This window comes from Hyla sarda, chromosome 8, assembly GCF_029499605.1.
Source record: "Hyla sarda isolate aHylSar1 chromosome 8, aHylSar1.hap1, whole genome shotgun sequence".
NCBI lineage: Eukaryota > Metazoa > Chordata > Amphibia > Anura > Hylidae > Hyla > Hyla sarda.
In genome coordinates this window covers 217,376,192-217,398,678 of record NC_079196.1, presented here as the reverse complement: position 1 = coordinate 217,398,678, position 22,487 = coordinate 217,376,192, and the positions used below count along the sequence as shown (strand labels likewise).

Below are 22,487 nucleotides of genomic sequence, written 5' to 3'. Positions count from 1 at the left end.
GGCCTAACTAAGCTGTAAAGACTATTCCATCTGTCTGCCTCAGTAAAGCTGCCATTGTTCCGTAACTTGGCATCAGAGTCATTATTTGCCCCCCGCCTAGCCCGCGATTCAACGGCCATACCTCAGGTGGTGCAGAGGTTAACCATGCCCTAGCGTCACGAATACAAGGGGTTAATGCCATCTGCCCCTAGGGAAATAACATCTGCCCTCAACACAACTTCATACAGTGATAATGTGCAGAAACGGGAGATGACAATTTACGGTTAACTAGTAGGCGGCCAGCTGGTCAAATATAAGAAAATGATATGAGAGAAGGAAAGATGACATACAAAAGGAATCTACAATGTCACAGGCAGGAGACCATTCCAAGGAGTCAGGCAGTTGGGCATCTCGAAGGTGAAGATATCTACAAAGAGTGTAGTTAGTGGTCAGTGACACACACCCTCCCCCTTGCCCACACCTTCTTAAATGTATGAGGTTATAGACCAGGGGTGGCCTAACTGCTGCATGCGGCTCTAGATACCTCTCCCTCGTCCTGCCCACCAAAGAGGAGCAGAGCAGTAGAGGAGAAGAACGTGCTAGGCTGCGGAGTTGGGACTGGTGCTTGTAACTAAATAACTTTGGTGGGGGCCTACTGCTATATAGGGCTGTATAGGGGTGAGGGCCTATTGCTATATGGGAGAGGGGTCTACTGCTATATGGGGCTGAATGGGAGTGGGGGCCTGCTGCTAGATGAGGGTGGGGTCTACTGCTATATGGGGCTGTATGGGGGTGGAGGTCTACTGCTATATAGGAGAGGGGACTACTGCTATATAGGGCTGTATGAGGGTGGGGGCCCACTGCTAGATGAGGGTGGGGCCCACTGCTATATGGGGCTGTATGGGGGTGGAGGTCTACTGCTATATAGAAGTGGGGTGTACTGCTATATAGGGCTGTATGGGGGTGGAGGTCTACTGCTATATAGGAGAGGGGACTACGGCTATACAGGGCTGTATGGGGGTGAGGCTACTGCTATATAGGAGTGGGGTCTACTGCTATATAGGGCTGTATGGGGGTGGGGGCCTACTGCTAGATGAGGGTGGGGTCTACTGCTATATGGGGCTGTATGGGGGTGGAGGTCTACGGCTATATAGGAGTGGGGTCTAATGCTATATAGGGCTGTATGGGGGTGGGGGCCCACTGCTAGATGAGGGTGGGGCCTACTGCTATATGGGGCTGTATGGGGGTGGAGGTCTACTGCTATATAGGAGTGGGGTCTACTGCTATATAGGGCTGTATAGGGGTGAGGGCCTATTGCTATATGGGAGAGGGGTCTACTGCTATATGGGGCTGAATGGGAGTGGGGGCCTGCTGCTAGATGAGGGTGGGGTCTACTGCTATATGGGGCTGTATGGGGGTGGAGGTCTACTGCTATATAGGAGAGGGGACTACTGCTATATAGGGCTGTATGAGGGTGGGGGCCCACTGCTAGATGAGGGTGGGGCCCACTGCTATATGGGGCTGTATGGGGGTGGAGGTCTACTGCTATATAGAAGTGGGGTGTACTGCTATATAGGGCTGTATGGGGGTGGAGGTCTACTGCTATATAGGAGAGGGGACTACGGCTATACAGGGCTGTATGGGGGTGAGGCTACTGCTATATAGGAGTGGGGTCTACTGCTATATAGGGCTGTATGGGGGTGGGGGCCTACTGCTAGATGAGGGTGGGGTCTACTGCTATATGGGGCTGTATGGGGGTGGAGGTCTACGGCTATATAGGAGTGGGGTCTAATGCTATATAGGGCTGTATGGGGGTGGGGGCCCACTGCTAGATGAGGGTGGGGCCTACTGCTATATGGGGCTGTATGGGGGTGGAGGTCTACTGCTATATAGGAGTGGGGTCTACTGCTATATAGGGCTGTATGGGGGTGGAGGTCTACTGCTATATAGGAGTGGGGTCTACTGCTATATAGGGCTGTATGAGGGTGGGGGCCCACTGCTATATAGGAGTGGGGTCTACTGCTATATAGAGCTGTATGGGGGGGTGGGCCCACTGCTAGATGAGGGTGGGGTCTACTGCTATATGGGGCTGTATGGGGGTGGAGGTCTACTGCTATATAGGAGAGGGGACTACTGCTATATGTGACTGTATGGGGGTGAGGCTACTGCTATATGGGGCTGTTTAGGGGTGGAGGTCTACTGCTATATAGGAGAGGGGACTACTGCTATATGTGACTGTATGGGGGTGAGGCTACTGCTATATAGGGCTGTATAGGGGTGGGGGACTATTGCAATATGGGAGTGTAGTCTACTGCTATATAAGGCTGTTTCGGGGTGGGGGCCTCCTGTTACATGGGAGCTGTATGGGGTGGAGCCTAATGCTATATGGTGCTGTATTAAATAGGAGAATTATAACTGTTATATGGGGCAGTATTGGAGTCTACTGCAGTATAAGGGTCAACTGTAATAAGCGATTCTTAGGCTATATGGGGGTGGGGGGGCAATTGGAAAAAAAAAAACAACATGCAATTTTTGTCACAACATGTTGTCACTGTACTCTGTAATAGAGCATTATGCAACTCTTAAAAACACACGAAAACACACACCTGACGGCTCCAATTCATTCAGCTTTGACAACGTAACAACCAACCCCAACCAAGATGGAAATTCACAAGACCCCTGGTGCCCGTAAATAGCTGGCATGTGTTATTTTTACTTTATGGTTATTAAAGGGGTACTCCAGTGGGAAAAAAAAAATTCTTCTAAATCAACTGGTGTCAGAAAGTTAAACAGATTTGTAGTAAATTACTTATTTAAAAATATTTATCCTTCCAGTACTTATCAGCTGCCGTATGCTCCACAGGAAGTTCTTTTCTGTTTGAATTTCCTTTCTGTCTGACCACAATGCTCTCTGCTGACACCTTGGTCCATGTCAGGAACTGTCCAGAGCAGGAGTGGTTTGCTATGGGAGATTTGTTCCTGCCCTGGACAGTTCCTGAGGTGTCAGCAGAGAGCATTGTGGTCAGACAGTAAGGAAATTCAAACAGAAAAGAACTTTCTGTGGAGCATACAGTAGCTGATAAGTACTGGAAGGAATAAGATTTTTAAATATAAGTAAGAGCACTGTGGTAGGACAGAAAAGAAATTCAAACAGAAAAGAACTTCCTCTGTAGTATACAGCAGCTGATAAGTACTGGAAGGATTAAGATTTTTAAATAGAAGTCATTTACAAATCTGTGTAAATTTCTGGAACCAGTAAATTTTTTTATTTCCATTGGAGTACCCCTTTAAGAATAACATTCATATAATTTATTATGATGTAGTTGAATACTATAATCCCTAAATGGATTTCTACATTTTTATGTGTATTCATGTCTTGTGGCTCTCAAACATCTGAAGTCTATGGGAGGTGGCTCTTTTGTTGAGCAAGTATGGCCACCCCTGGCAGTACTATACAGTGACCCCCCTCGACCTACGATGGCCCCGACATACAATCATTTCAGCATACGATCACTCTCAGAGGCCATCGCATGTTGAAGGCAGCATCAACATACGATGCTTTTGTATGTCGGGGCCATCGCATAAACGGCTATCCGGCAGCGCAGACTGCTTCAGCTGCCACCGGATAGCCGTTTACGGTGCCCCGTGTGGTCCGCTGACGATCACTTACCTGTCCTCGGGGCTCCGGCGCGTCCTCTTCAGGATCGCCTGCATCGTCGGCGCTCTCCATCGTCGTCATCACGTCGCTGCGCACGCCGTCCCGTCATCCAATAGGAGCGGCGTGTGTAGTGACGTGATGGAGGCGATGGAGAGCGAGGATGCTGGGGAAGCAGAGGCCTTGCCGGAGCCTCGGGGACGCCTCGGGGACGCGGCGACAGCTTTGGAAGGCGACATCCAGGGCAGCGGTGACGAGCGGTGAAGGTCCGGAGCGGCGGGGACAGGTGAGTACAACTTCCTCTAACAGTGGTCTACAACCTGCGGACCTCCAGATGTTGCAAAACTACAACTCCCAGCATGCCCGGACAGCCAAGGGCTGGATCCTCTTCGGGATCCCCTGCATCGTTGGCGCTCTCCATCGTCGTCATCACGTCGCTGCGCATGCCGTCCCGTCATCCAATAGGAGCGGCGTGCGTAACGACGTGATGGCGGCGACGGAGAGCGAAGATGCCGGGGAAGCAGAGGCCTTGCCGGAGCGTCGGGGACACCCCGGGGACGTGGCAACAGCGATGGAGGGCGACATCCAGGGCAGCGGTGACGGTCCGGAGCGGCGGGGACAGGTGAGTACAACATCCTCAAACAGTGGTCTACAACCTGCGGACCTCCAGATGTTGCAAAACTACAACTCCCAGCATGCCCGGACAGCCGTTGGCTGTCCGGGCATGCTGGGTGTTGTAGTTTTGCAACATCTGGAGGTCCGCAGGTTGTAGACCACTGTCCTATACTTTACATTGCACGGATCCCTCAACATACGATGGTTTCAACAAACGATGGTCCATTTGGAACGGATTACCATCGTATGTTGAGGGACCACTGTATAGTCAAATGGCAGGATAGAACTGAACAGGGATTTCCATATACCCACTGTGGAAGGCCTTGGATCTGTCTGAGCCATGTTGCTTTTTCGGGTGAGTAAGATGGGTCCCCTAAGAAAAACGCGCTAGTGATGGGTCTGAGCCTCCTTATCCAGAAGACCAAATAGACATAGTTCAGGATCCAGAGGGACAGGGACACCAAGGGCCTCAGACAGCACAGGATACACCACTTCCCAGTAGGAAGAAATATAAGAACAGCACCGTATCATATGCCAGCTATCCGAGCCTAACACCGGTGACATTTAGTGGTGGGGCACCTACTTTGTGCAGACCCACCAGAGCGAGGAAGCCCCGATGGATCCTAAATAATTCCATAAACTTGGTATTGATAGCTGGAGACACTGAAGGGTGGGAGGATAAGATATCAGAGCAGTCCTCAGTCTTCCGTCCCATCTAGACATGACCGATAGGGAAGTCCCATAAAGTCTGTCAGGGATGAAGGGCCGAAATGAGACCCTTTGGGCTCCTGAGAGCTAAACACTCCAAAGGGGAAAGTGAAAAAAAAAAACATGGCTGGTAAGCTGCCCTGTGTGTGTACATGAGGAGCAGCACTATTTCTGGTCACTAAATAACTTGTATATGGTATTTGTCAGCAGATTTCTGCTCTGCAGGCTTCATCTCTAATTTGCAGTACTCCCAGAGCTGGTGGGCGGAGCTCCCTTCCCTCCCATCTCCATAGACTTGTATTGAAGACACAAATCTGAGCTCATTTTCAGAGATGAAGATTTAAGCAGCAAGAATGGGGGGGGGGGGGGTCAAGACAAAAAAGTATTTTTGTCTAATAAGATATATTACAAAGTTTCTACTATTCACTGAAGTGTGGGAGGATAAGTTATCAGACCAGCCATTAGTCTTCAGTCCCATCTGGAAATGACCGGTAGGGCAGTAACCTAAAGTCTGTCCAGGATGAGGTAGGTATGAAGGGCCGAAATGAGACCATTTGAGCCCCCAAAGGGGAAAGAGGCGAAAAAAAACAAAAAAAACATGGCTGGTAAGCTGCCCTGTGTGTGTACATGAGGAGCAGTACTATTTCTGGTCATTAAATAACTTGTATATGGTATTTGTCAGCAGATTTCTGCTCTGCAGGCTTCATCTCTAATTTGCAGTTCTCCCAGAGCTGGTGGGTGGAGCTCCCTTCTCTCCAATCTCCATAGACTTGTATTGAAGACACAAAGCTGAGCTCATTTTAGAGATGAAGATTTGAGGCAGCAAGAAGGGGGGGGGGGAAGATTTTTGTCTAATAAGATATATTACAGAGTTTCTTCTTGTATTTCACTTATATTCACTTGTACTATTGATCTGTCTACTAACTACTATCTGGGCATGCTGGGAGTTGTAGTTTTGCAACAGTTGGAGGCACACTGGTTGGGAAACACTGGTCTATAGGGTTTGTGTTTAAGGGACTCTAGTCTAGGCCCATGAGGTTCAGGACGGCCCATGAGGTTCTTATAAACTCCAGGAGACATTTAGGCCAAATTATTTGTTTTGATAGCCGTAGTTATTGTGTTTGCAGATGTTTATGTCCAGTCCAGCATTGAAATCCTACCGCTAGTGACACCTCAAAAAATACCCACTAAAAAAAAGATCTTAACTTAATACATTTGCTGCTTTTTTTTATATGTTTTGTTACCAGGATGCAGGATTCTTAAAATATCCAGATTTTAAAGAATATCTTAAAAGGGTACTCCGGCCCTAGATATCTTATCCCCCTATCCAAAGGGGACCCCTGTAATCTCCCAGCTGCACCTGGGGTTCACTTAGAGCGTTGGGTACGGCGCTGGAGGCTCGTGACGTCATGGCCACACCCCCTCAATGCAAGTCTATGGGAGGGGGCGTGGCGACGAAGTCCTTTGGATAGGGGATAAGATGTCTAGGGGCGGAGAACCCCCTTTAACAACATGTGATGTCTGAAACATTAAAATAAAAAAGTAAATAAATAACATTTTACACACATTGGGGGAGATTTATCAAAGCCTGTGCAGAGGAAGAGTGGTGCAGTTGCCCATAGCAACCAATCAGATTGCTTCTTTCATTTTCCACAGGCCTCTAAAGAGGCCTGTGGAAAATGAAAGAAGCAATCTGATTGGTTGCTATGGGCAACTGGACCACTCTTCCTCTGCACAGGTTTTGATAAATCTCCCCCATTATATATATATATATATATATATATATATATATATATATAGTCAGACACAGACACCACATGGGGTTCCCCCTGCTGAGCTGCCATCAAAACAATTTATAAATCTACTGAAATAAACAAGATCTGATTTTCGTAATAAAGAAATTACCGAGATAGGTTCCAACAAACCCCAGCGCCAGGAAGCTGGAGATAACAAGGATGCCGCCAGACGCCACCAGCGCCACTCCAACATAATAGAATTCTGGCCTCTTCAGGAACCACGAGTGGGGCTGGCTGGAGATCGCTTCTGTGAAGCTGCAAAGAGTAATAAACACTTGTCAGAAAGGCGTCAGAAAAAGGCGATAAATAGAACATGACGTGACCCTTCTAACCCCCAACACGGATTGTTGCCACGTGCTGGAGACAAAAATAAGGAGACGGTGTAAGAACATACGTGGGGTTTTATTCATTTCCTGCTGACTGGGGATAAAGATAAGCCCCGCCCCTGAATAGTCAATGCCCCGCCCATGCCCTCCCACAAACAAACATATTTCTATGTGACTATGGCCTTCCAGCAAGTTCTAACTTTTTCAGATATCAGTCTAGCTATCCTTTTATCTATCTATTTTGCATAGGTCTGTTTATCTCATTATCTATCGTCATTAACTCATATGTATCAGATATGAACGTCTGTATCTGTATATCCATCTATTAATGTTACTCATATCTATCCTATATAATCTATCCTCACATCTAACTCATAAACATATCTGTGTATTTATCCATCTCATATCTACCTACAGGCCCTTTACACAGGCAGATTTGTGCCTGTAGATGAGGACTGATCTATCAGAGGCTTCTGTGAAGAACCTTTACATATAACTAGTCCATGAAAAAGGACCCTATCTATTATCTATCTATCTATCTCATATCTATCTATTATCTATCTATCTATTTATCTATCTATCTCATATCTATCTCATATCTATCTATCTCATATCTATCTCATATCTATCTCATATCTATCTATCTCATATCTATCTCATATCTATCTATCTCATATCTATCTCATATCTATCTATCGCATATCTATCTCATATCTATCTATCTCATATCTATCTCATATCTATCTATCGCATATCTATCTCATATCTATCTCATATCTATCTATCTCATATCTATCTCATATCTATCTATCTCATATCTATCTCATATCTATCTATCGCATATCTATCTCATATCTATCTCATATCTATCTATCTCATATCTATCTATCTATCTATCTCATATCTATCTCATATCCATCTATCTATCTCATATCTATCTATCTCATATCTATCTCATATCTATCTATCTATCTATCTATCTCATATCTATCTCATATCTATCTCATATCTATCTCATATCTATCTCATATCCATCTATCTATCTCATATCCATCTATCTATCTCATATCTATCTATCTATCTCATATCTATCTATCTATCTATCTCATATCTATCTCATATCTATCTATCTCTCTCATATCTATCTATCTCATATCTATCTATCTATCTATCTCATATCTATCTCATATCTATCTATCTCTCTCATATCTATCTCTCTCATATCTATCTATCTCATATCTATCTATTATCTATCTATTTTATCTATCTCTCTCATATCTATCTATCTATCTATCTATCTATCTCATATCTATCGACAGTGGGGATCAAAAGTTTGGGCACCCCAGGTAAAAATTTGTATTAATGTGCATAAAGAAGCCAAGGAAAGATGGAAAAATCTCCAAAAGGCATCAAATTACAGATTAGACATTCTTATAATATGTCAACAAAAGTTAGATTTTATTTCCATCATTTACATTTTCAAAATAACAGAAAACAGAAAAATGGCGTCTGCAAAAGTTTGGGCACCTGCAGAATTTATAGCATGCACTGCCCCCTTTGCAAAGCTGAGACCTGCCAGTGTCATGGATTGTTCTCAATCATCATCTGGGAAGACCACGTGATGTCAATCTCAAAGGTTTTAAATGCCCAGACTCATCTGACCTTGCCCCAACAATCAGCACCATGGGTTCTTCTAAGCAGTTGTCTAGAAATCTGAAACTGAAAATAGTTGACGCTCACAAAGCTGGAGAAGGCTATAAGACGATAGCAAAACGTTTTCAGATGTCAATATCCTCTGTTCGGAATGTAATTAAGAAATGGCAGTTATCAGGAACAGTGAAAGTTAAAGCAAGATCTGGAAGACCAAGAAAAATATCAGACAGAACAGCTCACAGGATTGTGAGAAAAACTATTCAAAACCCACATTTGACTGCACAATCCCTCCAGAAAGATCTGGCAGACACTGGAGTTGTGGTACACTATTCCACTATAAAGAGATACTTGTACAAATACGGTCTTCATGGAAGAGTCATCAGAAGAAAACCTCTTCTACATCCTCACCACAAAAATCAGCATCTGAACTTTGCAAATGAACATATAGACAAGCCTGATGCATTTTGGAAACAAGTTCTGTGGACTGATGAGGTTAAAATTTATCTTTTTGGCCGGAATGAGCAAAGATATGTTTGGAGAAGAAGGGGAACAGAATTTAAAGAAAAAAACCTCTGTCCAACTGTTAAGCATGGGGGTGGATCAATCATGCGTTGGGGTTGTATTGCAGCCAGTGGCACAGGGAACATCTCACGAGTAGAAGGAAAATTGATTCAATAAAATTTCTGCAAATTTTGGATGCTAACTTGATGCCATCTGTGAAAAAGCTGAAGTTTAAGAGAGGATGGCTTCTACAAATGGATAATGATCCTAAAAACACCTCGAAATCTACGGGGGATTACATCAAGAGGCGTAAACAGAAGGTTTTGCCATGGCCTTCACAATCTCCCGACCTCAACATAATTGAAAATCTATGGCTAGACCTTAAAAGAGCAGTGCGTGACAGACAGCCCAGAAATCTCAAAGAACTGGAAGACTTTTGTAAGGAAGAATGGGCTAAGATACCTCAAACAAGAATTGAAAGACTCTCGGCTGGCTACAAAAAGCATTTACAAGCTGTGATACTTACCAAAGGGGGCAGTACAAGATATTAACTCTGCAGGTGCCCAAACTTTTGCAGACGCCATTTTTTTGTTTTCTGTTATTTTGAAAGTGTAAATGATGGAAATAAAATGTAACTCTTGGTGACATATTATAAGAATGTCTAATCTGTAATTTGATGCCTTTTGTAGATTTTTCCCATCTTTCCTTGGCTTCTTTATGCACATTAATACAAATTTTTACCTGGGGTGCCCAAACTTTTGATCCCCACTGTATCTATCTATCTATCTATCTATCTATCTATCTCATATCTATTTATCTAATCTATATCTATCTACAGTATATATCTCATATCTATCTATCGCATATCTATCTATGTATCTCATATCTATCTCATATCTATCTATCTATCTATCTCTCATATCTATCTATCTCATATCTATCTATCTATCTCATATCTATCTATCTATCTCATATCTATCTCATATCTATCTATCTATCTATCTCATATCTATCTATCTATCTATCTATCTATCTATCTCATATCTATCTATCTCATATCTATCTATCTATCTATCTATCTCATATCTATCTATCTCATATATCTATCTATCTATCTCATATATCTATCTATCTATCTATCTCATCTATCTATCTCATCTATCTATCTATCTCATATCTATCTATCTCATATCTATCTATCTCATCTATCTATCTATCTCATATCTATCTCATATCTATCTATCTCATATCTATCTATCTATCTATCTATCTATCTATCTATCTCATATCTATCTAACAAGAGTTTCCATAGGTAGATAATTTCTGGCTGGGGTGGAGCTCTTTACAGTCACATACAGGTATTTTGTGTTTCCTTTTATACTTTTACCATGACGGAAATAATCTGTAATTGTTGGGACAATCCCGGGTTCTGGATCTCCCACCATACAGTCCATGTAGTGTTTACAGTCAGGTGCTTTTTCCCATAAATCTCACATCTGATCATATCCAAATCTTCACCTGAATTCTGTATAAAGGTGTTACGGTATGTGAAAGCCGACGGCTGTTCGGGCATGCTGGGAGTTGTAGTTTTGCAGCTGAGGCACTCTGGTAGGGAAGGATTGCTGTATGGAAATGCTTTTCCTTCATGCCGAAGATTGTAATGGATTGTACGTAGATACAGCCATGTAAAGGATGAAACGTTTTAATATTCTTAAACAATCCATATTCTCGATGACCATAACCTACATATATTTCTTTCTTTCGTTTTTTTCCCCCGATAAAATCTTGTATGATTTATTCAAAATTCCATTAAAAACTTGAAAAGCAAAAATAAACAAACATACAAACAAAAAAAAAGGTGCCGATAAAACGCAAACAAAACTCCCAAGCGCCTCAATCAGCCAACCCATCCTGATCATGATAAAGATCAGTTAACTGATTGAAACGCGCCGGAGCCCCGACCACAACTTTTTTTAAATGCAAGGCTTTATTGAGTATCTTTATTTTATTTTTATTTTTTTTAAGTACAGCGGTCCCTCAACATACGATGGCAATCCGTTCCAAATGGACCATTGTTTGTTGAAACCATCGTATGTTGAGGGATCCGTGCAATGTAAAGTATAGGACAGTGGTCTACAACCTGCAGACCTCCAGATGTTGCAAAACTACAACACCCAGCATGCCCGGACAGCCGTTGGCTGTCTGGGCATGCTGGGAGTTGTAGTTTTGCAACATCTGGAGGTCTGCAGGTTGTAGACCACGGTTAGAGGAAGTTGTACTCACCTGTTCCCGCCGCTCCGGACCGTCACCGCTCGTCACAGCTGCCCTGGATGTCGCCCTGCATCGCTGTCGCCGCGTCCCCGGGGTGTCCCCGCCGCTCCGGCAAGGCCTCTGCTTCCCCGGCGTCCTCGCTCTCCGTCGCCGCCATCATGTCGTTACGCACGCCGCTACTATTGGATGACGGGACGGCGTGTGCAGCGACGTGATGATAGGGCTGGGCGGTATGACCAAAATAGGTGTATCATGAAATTTTCACCCCCCCCCCCCCCAAAACATGTGACCCGACAGCGCTGTTCTGTCCCCCCCCACCAATGGCTGTCCGGGCATGCTGGGAGTTGTAGTTTTGCAACATCTGGAGGTCCGCAGGTTGAAGACCACTGGTATTGGAGGTTACACTCACCTGTCCCCGCCGCTCCGGACCGTCACCGCTGCCCTGGATGTTGCCGTCCATCGCTGTCGCCGCGTCCCCGGGGTGTCCCCGCCGCTCCGGTAAGGCGTCTTCTTCCCCGGCATCCTCGCTCTCTGTCGCCGTCATCACGTCATTACGCACGCCCCTCCTATTGGATGACGGGACGGCATGCGCAGCGACGTGATGACTACGATGGAGAGCGCCGACGATGCAGGGGATCCTGAAGAGGACGCGCCGGAGCCCCGAGAACAGGTAAGTGATCGTCAGCGGACCACACGGGGCACCGTAAACGGCTATCCGGGGGCAGCTGAAGCAGTCTGCGCTGCCGGATAGCCGTTTATGCGATGGCCCCGACATACAAAAGCATCGTATGTTGATGCTGCCTCTGAGAGTGATTGTATGTTGAAATGATCGTATGTCGGGGCCATCGTAGGTCGGGGGGGGGGGGGGGGGGGTCACTGTATTTCTTTCTTTCTTTATTTTTAAATCTGATTAATAAAGTCGTTAATATAGGAAATGGTTTTATGTGGTGGCAGATAAGTTACTTCTAATATTTTTTCTTTTTTTTTTATACTGGGGACAGAACCAGGGCCGGCTCTGCCTATAGGCAAAATAGATGGGGGGGCGCTGCTCTGCCAGCTGCAATAAAAAGTTAGCCGGCATCTGAAGCACCCGCCCATCCGAAGCACCCGCCCATCCGAAGCACCCGCCCATCCGAAGCACCCGCCCATCCGAAGCACCCGCCCATCCGAAGCACCCGCCCATCCGAAGCACCCGCTCATCCGAAGCACCCGCCCATCTGAAGCACCCGCCCATCTGAAGCACCCACCCATCCGAAGCACCTGCTCATCAAGCAAAACCCCCACCCGTATTATAATAATCAGCATTTTTCAGCCTATTGGGGGAGCGCAGCGCCACCTCCGAGGTAGACAGGGTCAGGTCGACCCAACCTCCTGACATCATGCGTGCCTCCATACACCGGGAGGAGCCAATAGGCCGAGTCAGGGGGTGGCAAAAATCCTTGCACCAGGCCTGGACAGAACCATGTATCACAAAGTCAAAAGGAAAGGGCTCGGGGCACCAAAAGTACCTCCAACCTATGGCCCTCCAGCTGTTGGAAAACTACAACTCCCAGCATGCCCAAGTTGTAACTCTGCAGCAGCTGGGGGCTACAAGTTGGAAATCACTGCTTGAGCTGACCACAGAGGTTTCCGGCGTTCCTCCTGAAATTGATGCCATATTTGACCCCATATAAACCATGACCCCTAGAAGAAAAGAATGACAGCTCTGGAGCCCGGACTGATGACTCCTCCATTCACACATGAGGAGCTCGGTGTTTCCAATCACACATAATGGTTGTCTACACTGCAAACAAAACATTCAGCCTCATGTGACCTGGAGCGAGGGGGGGGGGGGGGGGTATGGACATACAAACACTCAGCAGGGTTTTTTTTTTTTTTAATCTTTATTAACTTTTTTATTTCACTTTTTTTTTTTTTGCAATGTTAAAGGGGTTATCCAGGAAATTTTATATACATATATATATATATATATATATATATATCAACTGGCTCCAGAAAGTTAAACAGATTTGTAAATTACTTCTATTAAAAAATCTTAATCCTTTCAGTACTTATGAGCTTCTGAAGTTAAGGTTGTTCTTTTCTGTCTAAGTCCTCTCTGATGACACATGTCTCGGGAAACGCCCAGTTTAGAAGAGGTTTGCTATGGGGATTTGCTACTAAACTGGGTGGTTCCCGAGAAAGGTGTCATCAGAGATTACTTAGACAGAAAAGAACAACCTTAACTTCAGAAGCTCCTAAGTACTGAAAGGATTAAGATTTTTTAATAGAAGTAATTTACAAATCTGTTTAACTTTCTGGAGCCAGTTGATATATATATAAAAAAGTTTTTTTTCCTGGATAACCCCTTTAAAGTTCCCATAGAGGACTGTAACATGCATTACACTGATTGCCAGCACTGATCAATGCATTGCCATAGCATAGCATTGATCAGTGTTTTTGGTGCTCAACTGCTCCTGTCTGGATCTCAGGCACGGAGCAGTCATTGGGCGATCAGACAATGAGGAGGCAGGTAGGGATCCTCCTCGTGTCCGTACCGCAGATTCAGCTCGACTGAACTGCCGGGAATGCTTTTTTTTTTATGCTTTGATTGCCACGTCTGAAGGGTTAATACCGGGCATCACCGCGATCGGTGATGTCCGGTATTAGCCGCGAGACCCACCCGATATGCGCCGGCTCCCACGATATATCGCGGGAGCCGGCGCATAACGTTAATGTACGTCCTGCATTGTTAAAGGGGTACTCCGCTGGAAAACATTTTTTTTCTTTTAAATCAACTGGTGCCAGAAAGTTAAACAGATTTGTAAATTACTTACTATAAAAAAAATCTTAATCCTTCCAGTACTTATCAGCTGCTGTATGCTCCACAGGAAGTTCTTTTTTTTTTTATTTCTTTTCTGTCTTACCACAGTGCTCTCTGCTGACACCTCTGTCCATTTTTGGAGCTGTCCAGAGCAGGAGCAAAGCCCTATGGCAAACCTCTCCTGCTCTGGACAGTTCCTGACACGGACAGAGGTGTCGGCAGAGAGCACTGTGGTCAGACAGAAAGGAATTTAAAAAAGAAAAGAACTTCCTGTGGAGCATACAGCAGCTGATAAGTACTGGAAGGATTAAGATTTTTTAATAGAAATAATTTACAAATCTGTTTAACTTTCTGGAGCCAGTTGATATTTAAAAAAAATAAATAAATTAATTAATTCCCAGCGGAGTACCCCTTTAACATTCCTAAATTGTACATAAACATCCATTTAAAGACACAGCACATGCGTAGGAGTCAGAAGTGAGTTCTGCAACTTTAGAGCTGGGGGAGGAGGGTCACTTGCTGTTGTAAAACTACAACTCCCAGCATGCCCGGACAGCCGAAGGCTGTCCGGACATGCTGGGAGTTGTAGTTTTTTAACAGCTGGAGACACACTGTTTGAAAAAAAAAACTTGTCAAAGAAATGGCAGTCGAGCTTCGTAATGCATAAAAAGTTTCTTACAGACGGGCGTCACGATGGCCGTGAATTGCGCCGTGTATAAATTAGTGCCGCCATCTTTCTAAATTTTAGTTTTTTTTAAATTTCCCAAATATTATGTAAGATTTTGATGATTTGTAATTTAACGGATCACGATGTGAACCTCCACCTGCAGGTACGTTACATAACCCGCCACGTCGCCCACATGTTTCACGCTCCGCCGTTTTCCCAGGTGTTGCTCTTCTGAAGGCTCGGAGGGGGACTATTGGCCAATCGCCTGACCTACAGGACTGAAGGGGTTACTGGAGCGAGGCGCTTTCAGCTCTGCAGACACAACACATCCTGCAGGTCTCTTATCTGACATAATGCGACACTTTGTCATTACCGGCGCTGTTTGTTTTCTGCTTGAAGGAACTTCACTTACAGAGAGGGATGGTGCTGCTTCTGGATCAACCAAGAGATGCCATCTGCTGCATGGCATGGGGGTGGGGGGGATCACAAAGTCACATGATCAACAATGAGGGGGGCTATCAATATTATGCTGGGTTTATTTACACATGAACATCAATTTAAAGGGGAACATTATTATTATTATTATTTTTAATCAACTGGTGCCAGAAAGTTAAACAGATTTGTAAATTACTTCTATTAAAAAAAAATCTTAATCCTTCCAGTACTTATCAGCTGCTGTATTCCACACAGGAAGTTCTTTTCTTTTTGAATTGCCTTTCTGTCTGACCACAGTGCTCTCTGCTGACGCCTCTGTCCATGTCAGGAACTGTCCAACTCCCCATAGCAAACCTATGCTGCTCTGGACAGTTCCTGAAAAAAAAAAAACAGAGGTGTCAGCAGAGAGCACTGTGGTCAGACAGAAAGGAAATTCAAAAAGAAAAGAACTTCCTGTGGAGCATACAGCAGCTGATAAGTACGGGAAGGGTTAAGATTTTTTTAATAGAAGTAATTTACAAATCTGTTTAACTTTCTGGCACCAGTTGATTTACAAAAAAATAAAAATGTTTTCCATCGGAGTACCCCTTTAACCTCTTAAGGACACCACCCATTTTCACCATAAGGACCAGAGCGTTTTTTTGCACATCTGACCACTGTCACTTTAAGCATTAATAACCCTGGGATGCTTTTCCTTTTTACTCTGATTCCGAGATTGTTTTTTCATGACATATTCTACTTTATGTCAGTGGTAAAATTTTTGTTGAAACTTGCATCATTTCTTGGTGAAAAATTCCAAAATTTGAAGAAAAATTTGTAAAATTTTGCATTTTTTTAACTTTGAAACTCTCGGCTTATAAGGAAAATATACATCCCAAATAAATTATAGATTGATTCACATATACAATATGTCTACTTTATGTTTGCATCATAAAATTGATGAGTTTTTACTTTTGGAAGACATCAGAGGGCTTCAAAGTTCAGCAGCAATTTTCCAATTTTTCACAAAATTTTCAAAATCTTAATTTTTCAGGGACCAGTTCAGTTTTGAACTGGATTTGAAGGGTCTTCATCTTAGAAATACCCCATAAATGACCCCATAATAAAAACTGCACCCCTCAAAGTATTCAAAATTGCATTCAGTAAGTGTGTTAACCCTTTAGGTGTTTCACAGGAATAGCAGCAAAGTGACGGGGAGAATTCTAAATCTTGTTTTTTTACACTCGCATATTCTTGTAAACCCAGTTTTTGAATTTTTACAAGGGGTAAAAGGAGAGAAATCTTCCTAAAGTGTGTAACCCAATTTCTCTCGAGTAAGGATGTCAAGTGCTTTGCGTGTGCACTACATGGCTGAGAAGGGAAGGAGCGAACATGGGATTTTGGAGAGTGAGTTTTTCTGAAATGGTTTTTGGGGGGCATGTCACATTTAGGAAGCCCCCATGGTGCCAGAACAGCAAAAAAAAAAAAAAAAAACACACGGCCTACTATTTTGGAAACTACACCCCTCAAGGAACGCAACAAGGGGTACAGTGAGCCTAAACACCCAAAAATTTTAACCATTTCTTTTTAAAATGGAAATACCCCATATGTGGATGTAAAGTGCTTTGCAGGTGAACTACAATGCTCAGAAGAGGAGGAGCGCCATTGAGCTTTTGGTGAGAGAATTTGGTTGGAATAGAAGTCGGGGGCCATGTGCGTTTACAAAGCCCCCGCGGTGCCAGAACAGTGGACCCCCCCCCACATGTGACCCCATTTTGGAAACTACACCCCTCACAAAATTGAATAAGGGGTTCAGTGAGCATTTACACCCCACTGGCGCTTGAAAGATCTTTGGAACAGTGGGTTGTGCAAATGAAAAATTAAATTTTAAATTTTTATGGACAACTGTTCAAAAAATCTGTCAGACACCTGTGGGGTGTAAATGCTCACTGAACCCCTTATTAAATTTTGGGAGGTGTGTAGTTTCCAAAATGGGGTCACATGTGTGTGGGGGGGGGGGGGTCCACTGTTCTGGCACCATGGGGGCTTTGTAATGGTCTTCAATTCCAGACACATTCTCTCTCCAAAAGCCCAATGGCGCTCCTTCTCTTCTGAGCATTGTAGTGTGCCGCAGAGCACTTTGCCTCCACATATGGGGTATTAATATACTCAGAAGAGAGGGGGTTACAAATTTTGGGGGGCTTTTTTCCTATTACCCCTTGTGAAAATAAAAAAATTGGGATAACACCAGCATTTTAGTAAAAAAAAAAAATAATTTCATTTTCACGTCCAACTTTACCAAAAATTCTTCAAACACCTGTGGGGTGTTAAGGCTCACTATATATATAATTTTTTTTTTTTTTCCGTTTATGTCAGAACCGCTGTAACGATCGGCCACCCCTGTGCAAATCACCTCAAATGTACATGGCACTCTCACTCCTGAGCTTTGTTGTGCGCCCGCAGAGCATTTTATGTCCACATATGGGGTATTTCCGTACTCAGGAGAAATTGCGTTACAAATTTTGGGGGTCTTTTTTTTCTTTTACCTCTTGTGAAAATGAAAAGTATGGGGCAACACCAGCATGTTAGTGTAAAAAATGTAATTTTTTTTACAATAACATATTAGTGTAGACCCCAACTTTACCTTTTCATAAGGGGTGAAAGGAGAAAGAGCCCCCCAAAATTTGTAACGCAATTTCTCCCGAGTACGGAAATACCCCATATGTGGCCCTAAACTGTTTTCTTGAAATACGACAGGGCTCCAAAGTGAAAGAGCGCCATGCGCATTTGAGGCCTAAATTAGGGATTTGCATTGGGACGGACCCAGATGCTAGAATTAGACTAGCCTCCGATACCAAAATTACCCTACGGCAGTGTTTCCCAAACAGGGTGTCTCCAGCTGTTGCAAAACTCCCAGTATGCCTGGACAGTCAATGGCTGTCCGGCAATTCTGGGAGTTGTTGTTTTGCAACAGCTGGAGGCTCCGTCTTGGAAACAGTGCTCTACCAGACGTTTTCCTTTTTTATTGGGGGGGGGGGGGGGGGGGGGGGTAGGGTAGCTGTGCAGGGGTATCTGTAGTGTTTTACCTTTTATTTTGTGTAGGTGTTGTATAGTGTAGTGTTTTTAGGGTACATTCACACTGGCGGAGGTTTACAGTGAGTCTCCCGCTGAGAGTTTGAGCTGCAGTGGAAAATTTGCTGCATCTTAAACTTGCGGTGATAAACTCACTGTAAACCCCCACCCGTGTGAGTGCAGCCTGAACCTTCACATAGGGGGTGGCACAGCTGGAGGCACATTGATTACAGAACACTGAGAGTTTGTTACTTAACTCAGTGTTTCGCAACCAGTGTGCCTCCAGCTGTTGCATAGCTACCACTCCCAGCATGCACGGACAGTTGAAGGGCATGCTGGGACTTGTAGTTATGCAACAGCTAGAGGCATACTACTAACAATCCCAGCATGCCCTTTGGCTGCCCATGCATGCTGGGGTTGTAGTTATGTAACAGCTGGAGGCACACTTGTTGCAAAACACTGAGTTAGGTAACAAACTCTGTGTTTCGCAACCAGTGTGCCTTCAGCTGTTGAAAAACTACAACTCTCAGCATGCACTTATAGCCAAAGGGAATGCTGGGACTTGTAGTTATGCGACAGCTGGCGGCACACTACTGCAACTCCCAGCATGCCCTTTGGTAGTTTGTGCATGCTGGGGGTTGTAGTTATGCAATTGCTGGAGGCACACTTTCTCATAGAAAAAAATGTGCCTCCAGCTGTTGCCTAACTACAACCCCCAGCATGCACAAACTACCTTTTGTGCAGGCTGGGAATTGTTGTTAAGCAACAGCAGGAGGCACGGCCTTATCTCCTGCTGCTGCACACGCCGGATCCTGCCTGACGCTGCTGTCTCCGCTCCCAAGGCCCTGATCCCGCTGCCAATGCCGGGGGATCAGGGGCCCCGGCATCAGCACTCCCAACACCCGTTCTTGCGATCCGGAATAGGGGCGGAGAAGGTGATGTTAGGGACACCCCCACAGCAGACTTCCCCGTTACCGGCCGGCAAATCAGGACGATCTTCTGCTGTTAAAGGGTGAGGGGTGTTGTGTCGGACGGCACCTATCACCCTTTTTTTCTGGGTCACCAGGGACCCGATTGATCCAGAATCACAGCAAATCGCCGATCTGAATTGATCGGTGATTTGCGGCGATTGCCGACATGGGGGGCTGTCTCAGGAACCCCCCAGGGGTTTGCACGGGGTGCTTGCTGAATGATTTACAGGTACAGGTACGCCCTGTGTCCTTAATCACCAGGGCATCAGGGCGCACCGGTACACCCTGTGCCCTTAACGGCTTAAAGGCAAAGTACATGCGCATAGGGGTCAGTAGTGATTTTTGCAACTTTAGAGCTGCATTCTGAATTCTGCTCATAGAGTAGGAAGAAAACATGATAGCATAGTATTTATAGACCATTTCTTGGCTATTATGTGTTCTCCCTACTCCATGAGCAGAATTCAGAATAGCTCCAAAGTTGAAAAAAGAACTACTGACCTCTTTGAGGGTGCTGGGTCTGTAAAAATATCATGCTGGACATAAACATCCATTTAAAGGCACAGCATGTGCAGAGGGGTCAGTAGTGATTTTTACAACTTCAGAGCTGCATTCTGAATTCTGCTCACGGTGGAAGAAGGAAGGGGGGGGGGATTAAAGGAACAAATGATAGTCTAGGAGGAGCTATAAATATTAAACTGGGTGCAAATGCACATGAACATTTATTTAAAGGGGTACTCCGCCCCTAGACATCTTATCACCTTTCCAAAGGATAGGGGATAAGATGTCAGATCGCCGGGGTCCCGCTGCTGGGGACCCCGGGGATCGCCGCTGCAGCACCCGGCCATCATTACTGCACAGAGCGAGTTCGCTCTGTGCGTAATGACGGGCGATACAGGGGCCGGAGCATCGTTACGTCATTTCTCCGCCCCTCGTGACATCACGGCCCGTTCCCTTAATGCAAGTCTATGGCAGGGGGCGTGACGACCGCCACGCCCCCTCCCATAGACTTGTATTGACGGGGGCGGGCCGTGATGTCACGAGGGGTGGAGCCGTGACATAACGATGCTCCGGCCCTGTATCGCCCGTCATTACGTGCAGAGCGAACTCGCTCTGCGCAGTAATGATAGCGGGGTGCTGCAGCGGCGATCCCCGGGGTCCCCAGCAGCGGGACCCCGGCGATCTGACATCTTATCCCCTATCCTTTGGAAAGGTGATAAGATGTCTAGGGGCGGAGTACCCCTTTAAAGGCACATCACCCTTAAGAGAGGGTCAGTAGTGATTTCTGCAACTTCAGAGCTGCATTCTGAATTCTGCTCGCTACTCGGAGAAGTTACATCCTCAAATATGCTCCAGAAGTGAAATGAAAGATTTGCCACATTTTTGACAGTCTACTTTAGTGCTTTCTAAACGGTGTGCCTCCAGCTGTTGCACAACCACAACTCCCAGCATGCCCGGACAGCCGAAGGCTGTCCGGGCATGCTGGAAGTTGTGGTTTTGCAACCGCTGGAGGCACTCTGGTTGGGAAACACTAATATAGGCCATGCAACAGCTGGAGACACACTGTTTGGAAAAAACTGGTCAAAGAAACTACAGTAGAGCGTCATAATGCATAAAAAGTTTCTTACAGACTGGCGTCACGATGGCCGTGAATTGCGTCGTGTATAAACAAGTGCCGCCATCTTTATACATTTAAAACATTTTTTTACAAATATAATGTAAGATTTTGATGATTTGTCATTCATGGGATCACGTAGATATGGGAACCTCCACATAACCTGCAGGTACATAACACAATTCATCACTTCGTCTACATGTTTCACGCTCCGCAGTTTTCTGAGGTGTTGCTCTTCTGAAGGTTCGGAGCATAGTTATATAAGAGGGGATTTGTGTATGAGCCATTTGGTGACCCCACCAACAAGGATCTGGGCTCTTTGATGTTGGGTCTTGTGTTGCCCCCGTGGGGTATTAATATTATATAACAGGGCTGGATGATGTCGTCTCCAGTCGCTTCTTCACAATGGACCTTACTGTTCGGGACTTTGTTGTTTTTTTCTGTATAAAACCGCAAAACAAATCTTAATTTGCCAGGAGCGGAAAGTAACATCCAGCTGACGTCTCAAGAGCCTCAGTGTTCACGGTCTGTGGGAATCTGCATCAGACACTGGAGATCTCTCTGAAGAATACAACTCCTATCATGGGCCAAAGCATGGAGGTCTTTCTGAAGAATACAACTCCTATCATGGGCCAAAGCATGGAGGTCTTTCTGAAGAGTACAACTATCATGGTCCAAAGCAGGGAGAGCTCTCTGAAGAGTACAACTCCTATCATGGGCCAAAGCAGGGAGACCTCTCTGATGAGTAGAACTAAACCTGGACATCTCTGCAGAGTACAACTCCTATCATGGGCCAAAGCAGGGAGATCTCTCTGAAGAATACAACTCCTATCATGGGCCAAAGCATGGAGGTCTTTCTGAAGAGTACAACTCCTATCATGGGCCAAAGCATGGAGGTCTTTCTGAAGAGTACAACTCCTATCATGGGCCAAAGCAGGGAGACCTCTCTGAAGAGTACAACTCCTATCATGGGCCAAAGCATGGAGGTCTTTCTGAAGAGTACAACTCCTATCATGGGCCAAAGCATGGAGGTCTTTCTGAAGAGTACAACTCCTATCATGGGCCAAAGCATGGAGGTCTTTCTGAAGAGTACAACTCCTATCATGGGCCAAAGCAGGGAGGTCTCTCTGAAGAGTACAACAAACCTGGACATCTCTGAAGAGTACAACTCCTATCATGGTCCAAAGCAGGGAGGTCTCTCTGATGGGTACAACTAAACCTGGACATCTCTGAAGAGTACAACTCCTATCATGGTCCAAAGCAGGGAGGTCTCTCTGATGAGTAGATCTAAACCTGGACATCTCTGAAGAGTACAACTCCTATCATGGGCCAAAGCAGGGAGGTCTCTCTGAAGAGTACAACTAAACCTGGACATCTCTGAATAGGACAACTCCTATCATGGTCCAAAGCAGGGAGGTCTCTCTGATGAGTAGAACTAAACCTG

General features: G+C 45.1%; 1 protein-coding gene across 2 annotated transcripts in view; it reads right to left on the bottom strand.

Annotated features, from left to right (window-relative positions):
- The window catches only part of PEMT (phosphatidylethanolamine N-methyltransferase), a 178,088-nt gene that overhangs the window by 49,704 nt on the left and 105,897 nt on the right, over positions 1 to 22,487 (bottom strand). For both annotated transcript variants that reach the window (XM_056534109.1, XM_056534110.1), the window contains exon 4: positions 6,863 to 7,008. In XM_056534109.1, the coding sequence (XP_056390084.1) occupies positions 6,863 to 7,008 (146 nt within the window). The remainder of the gene's footprint in view (positions 1 to 6,862; positions 7,009 to 22,487) is intronic.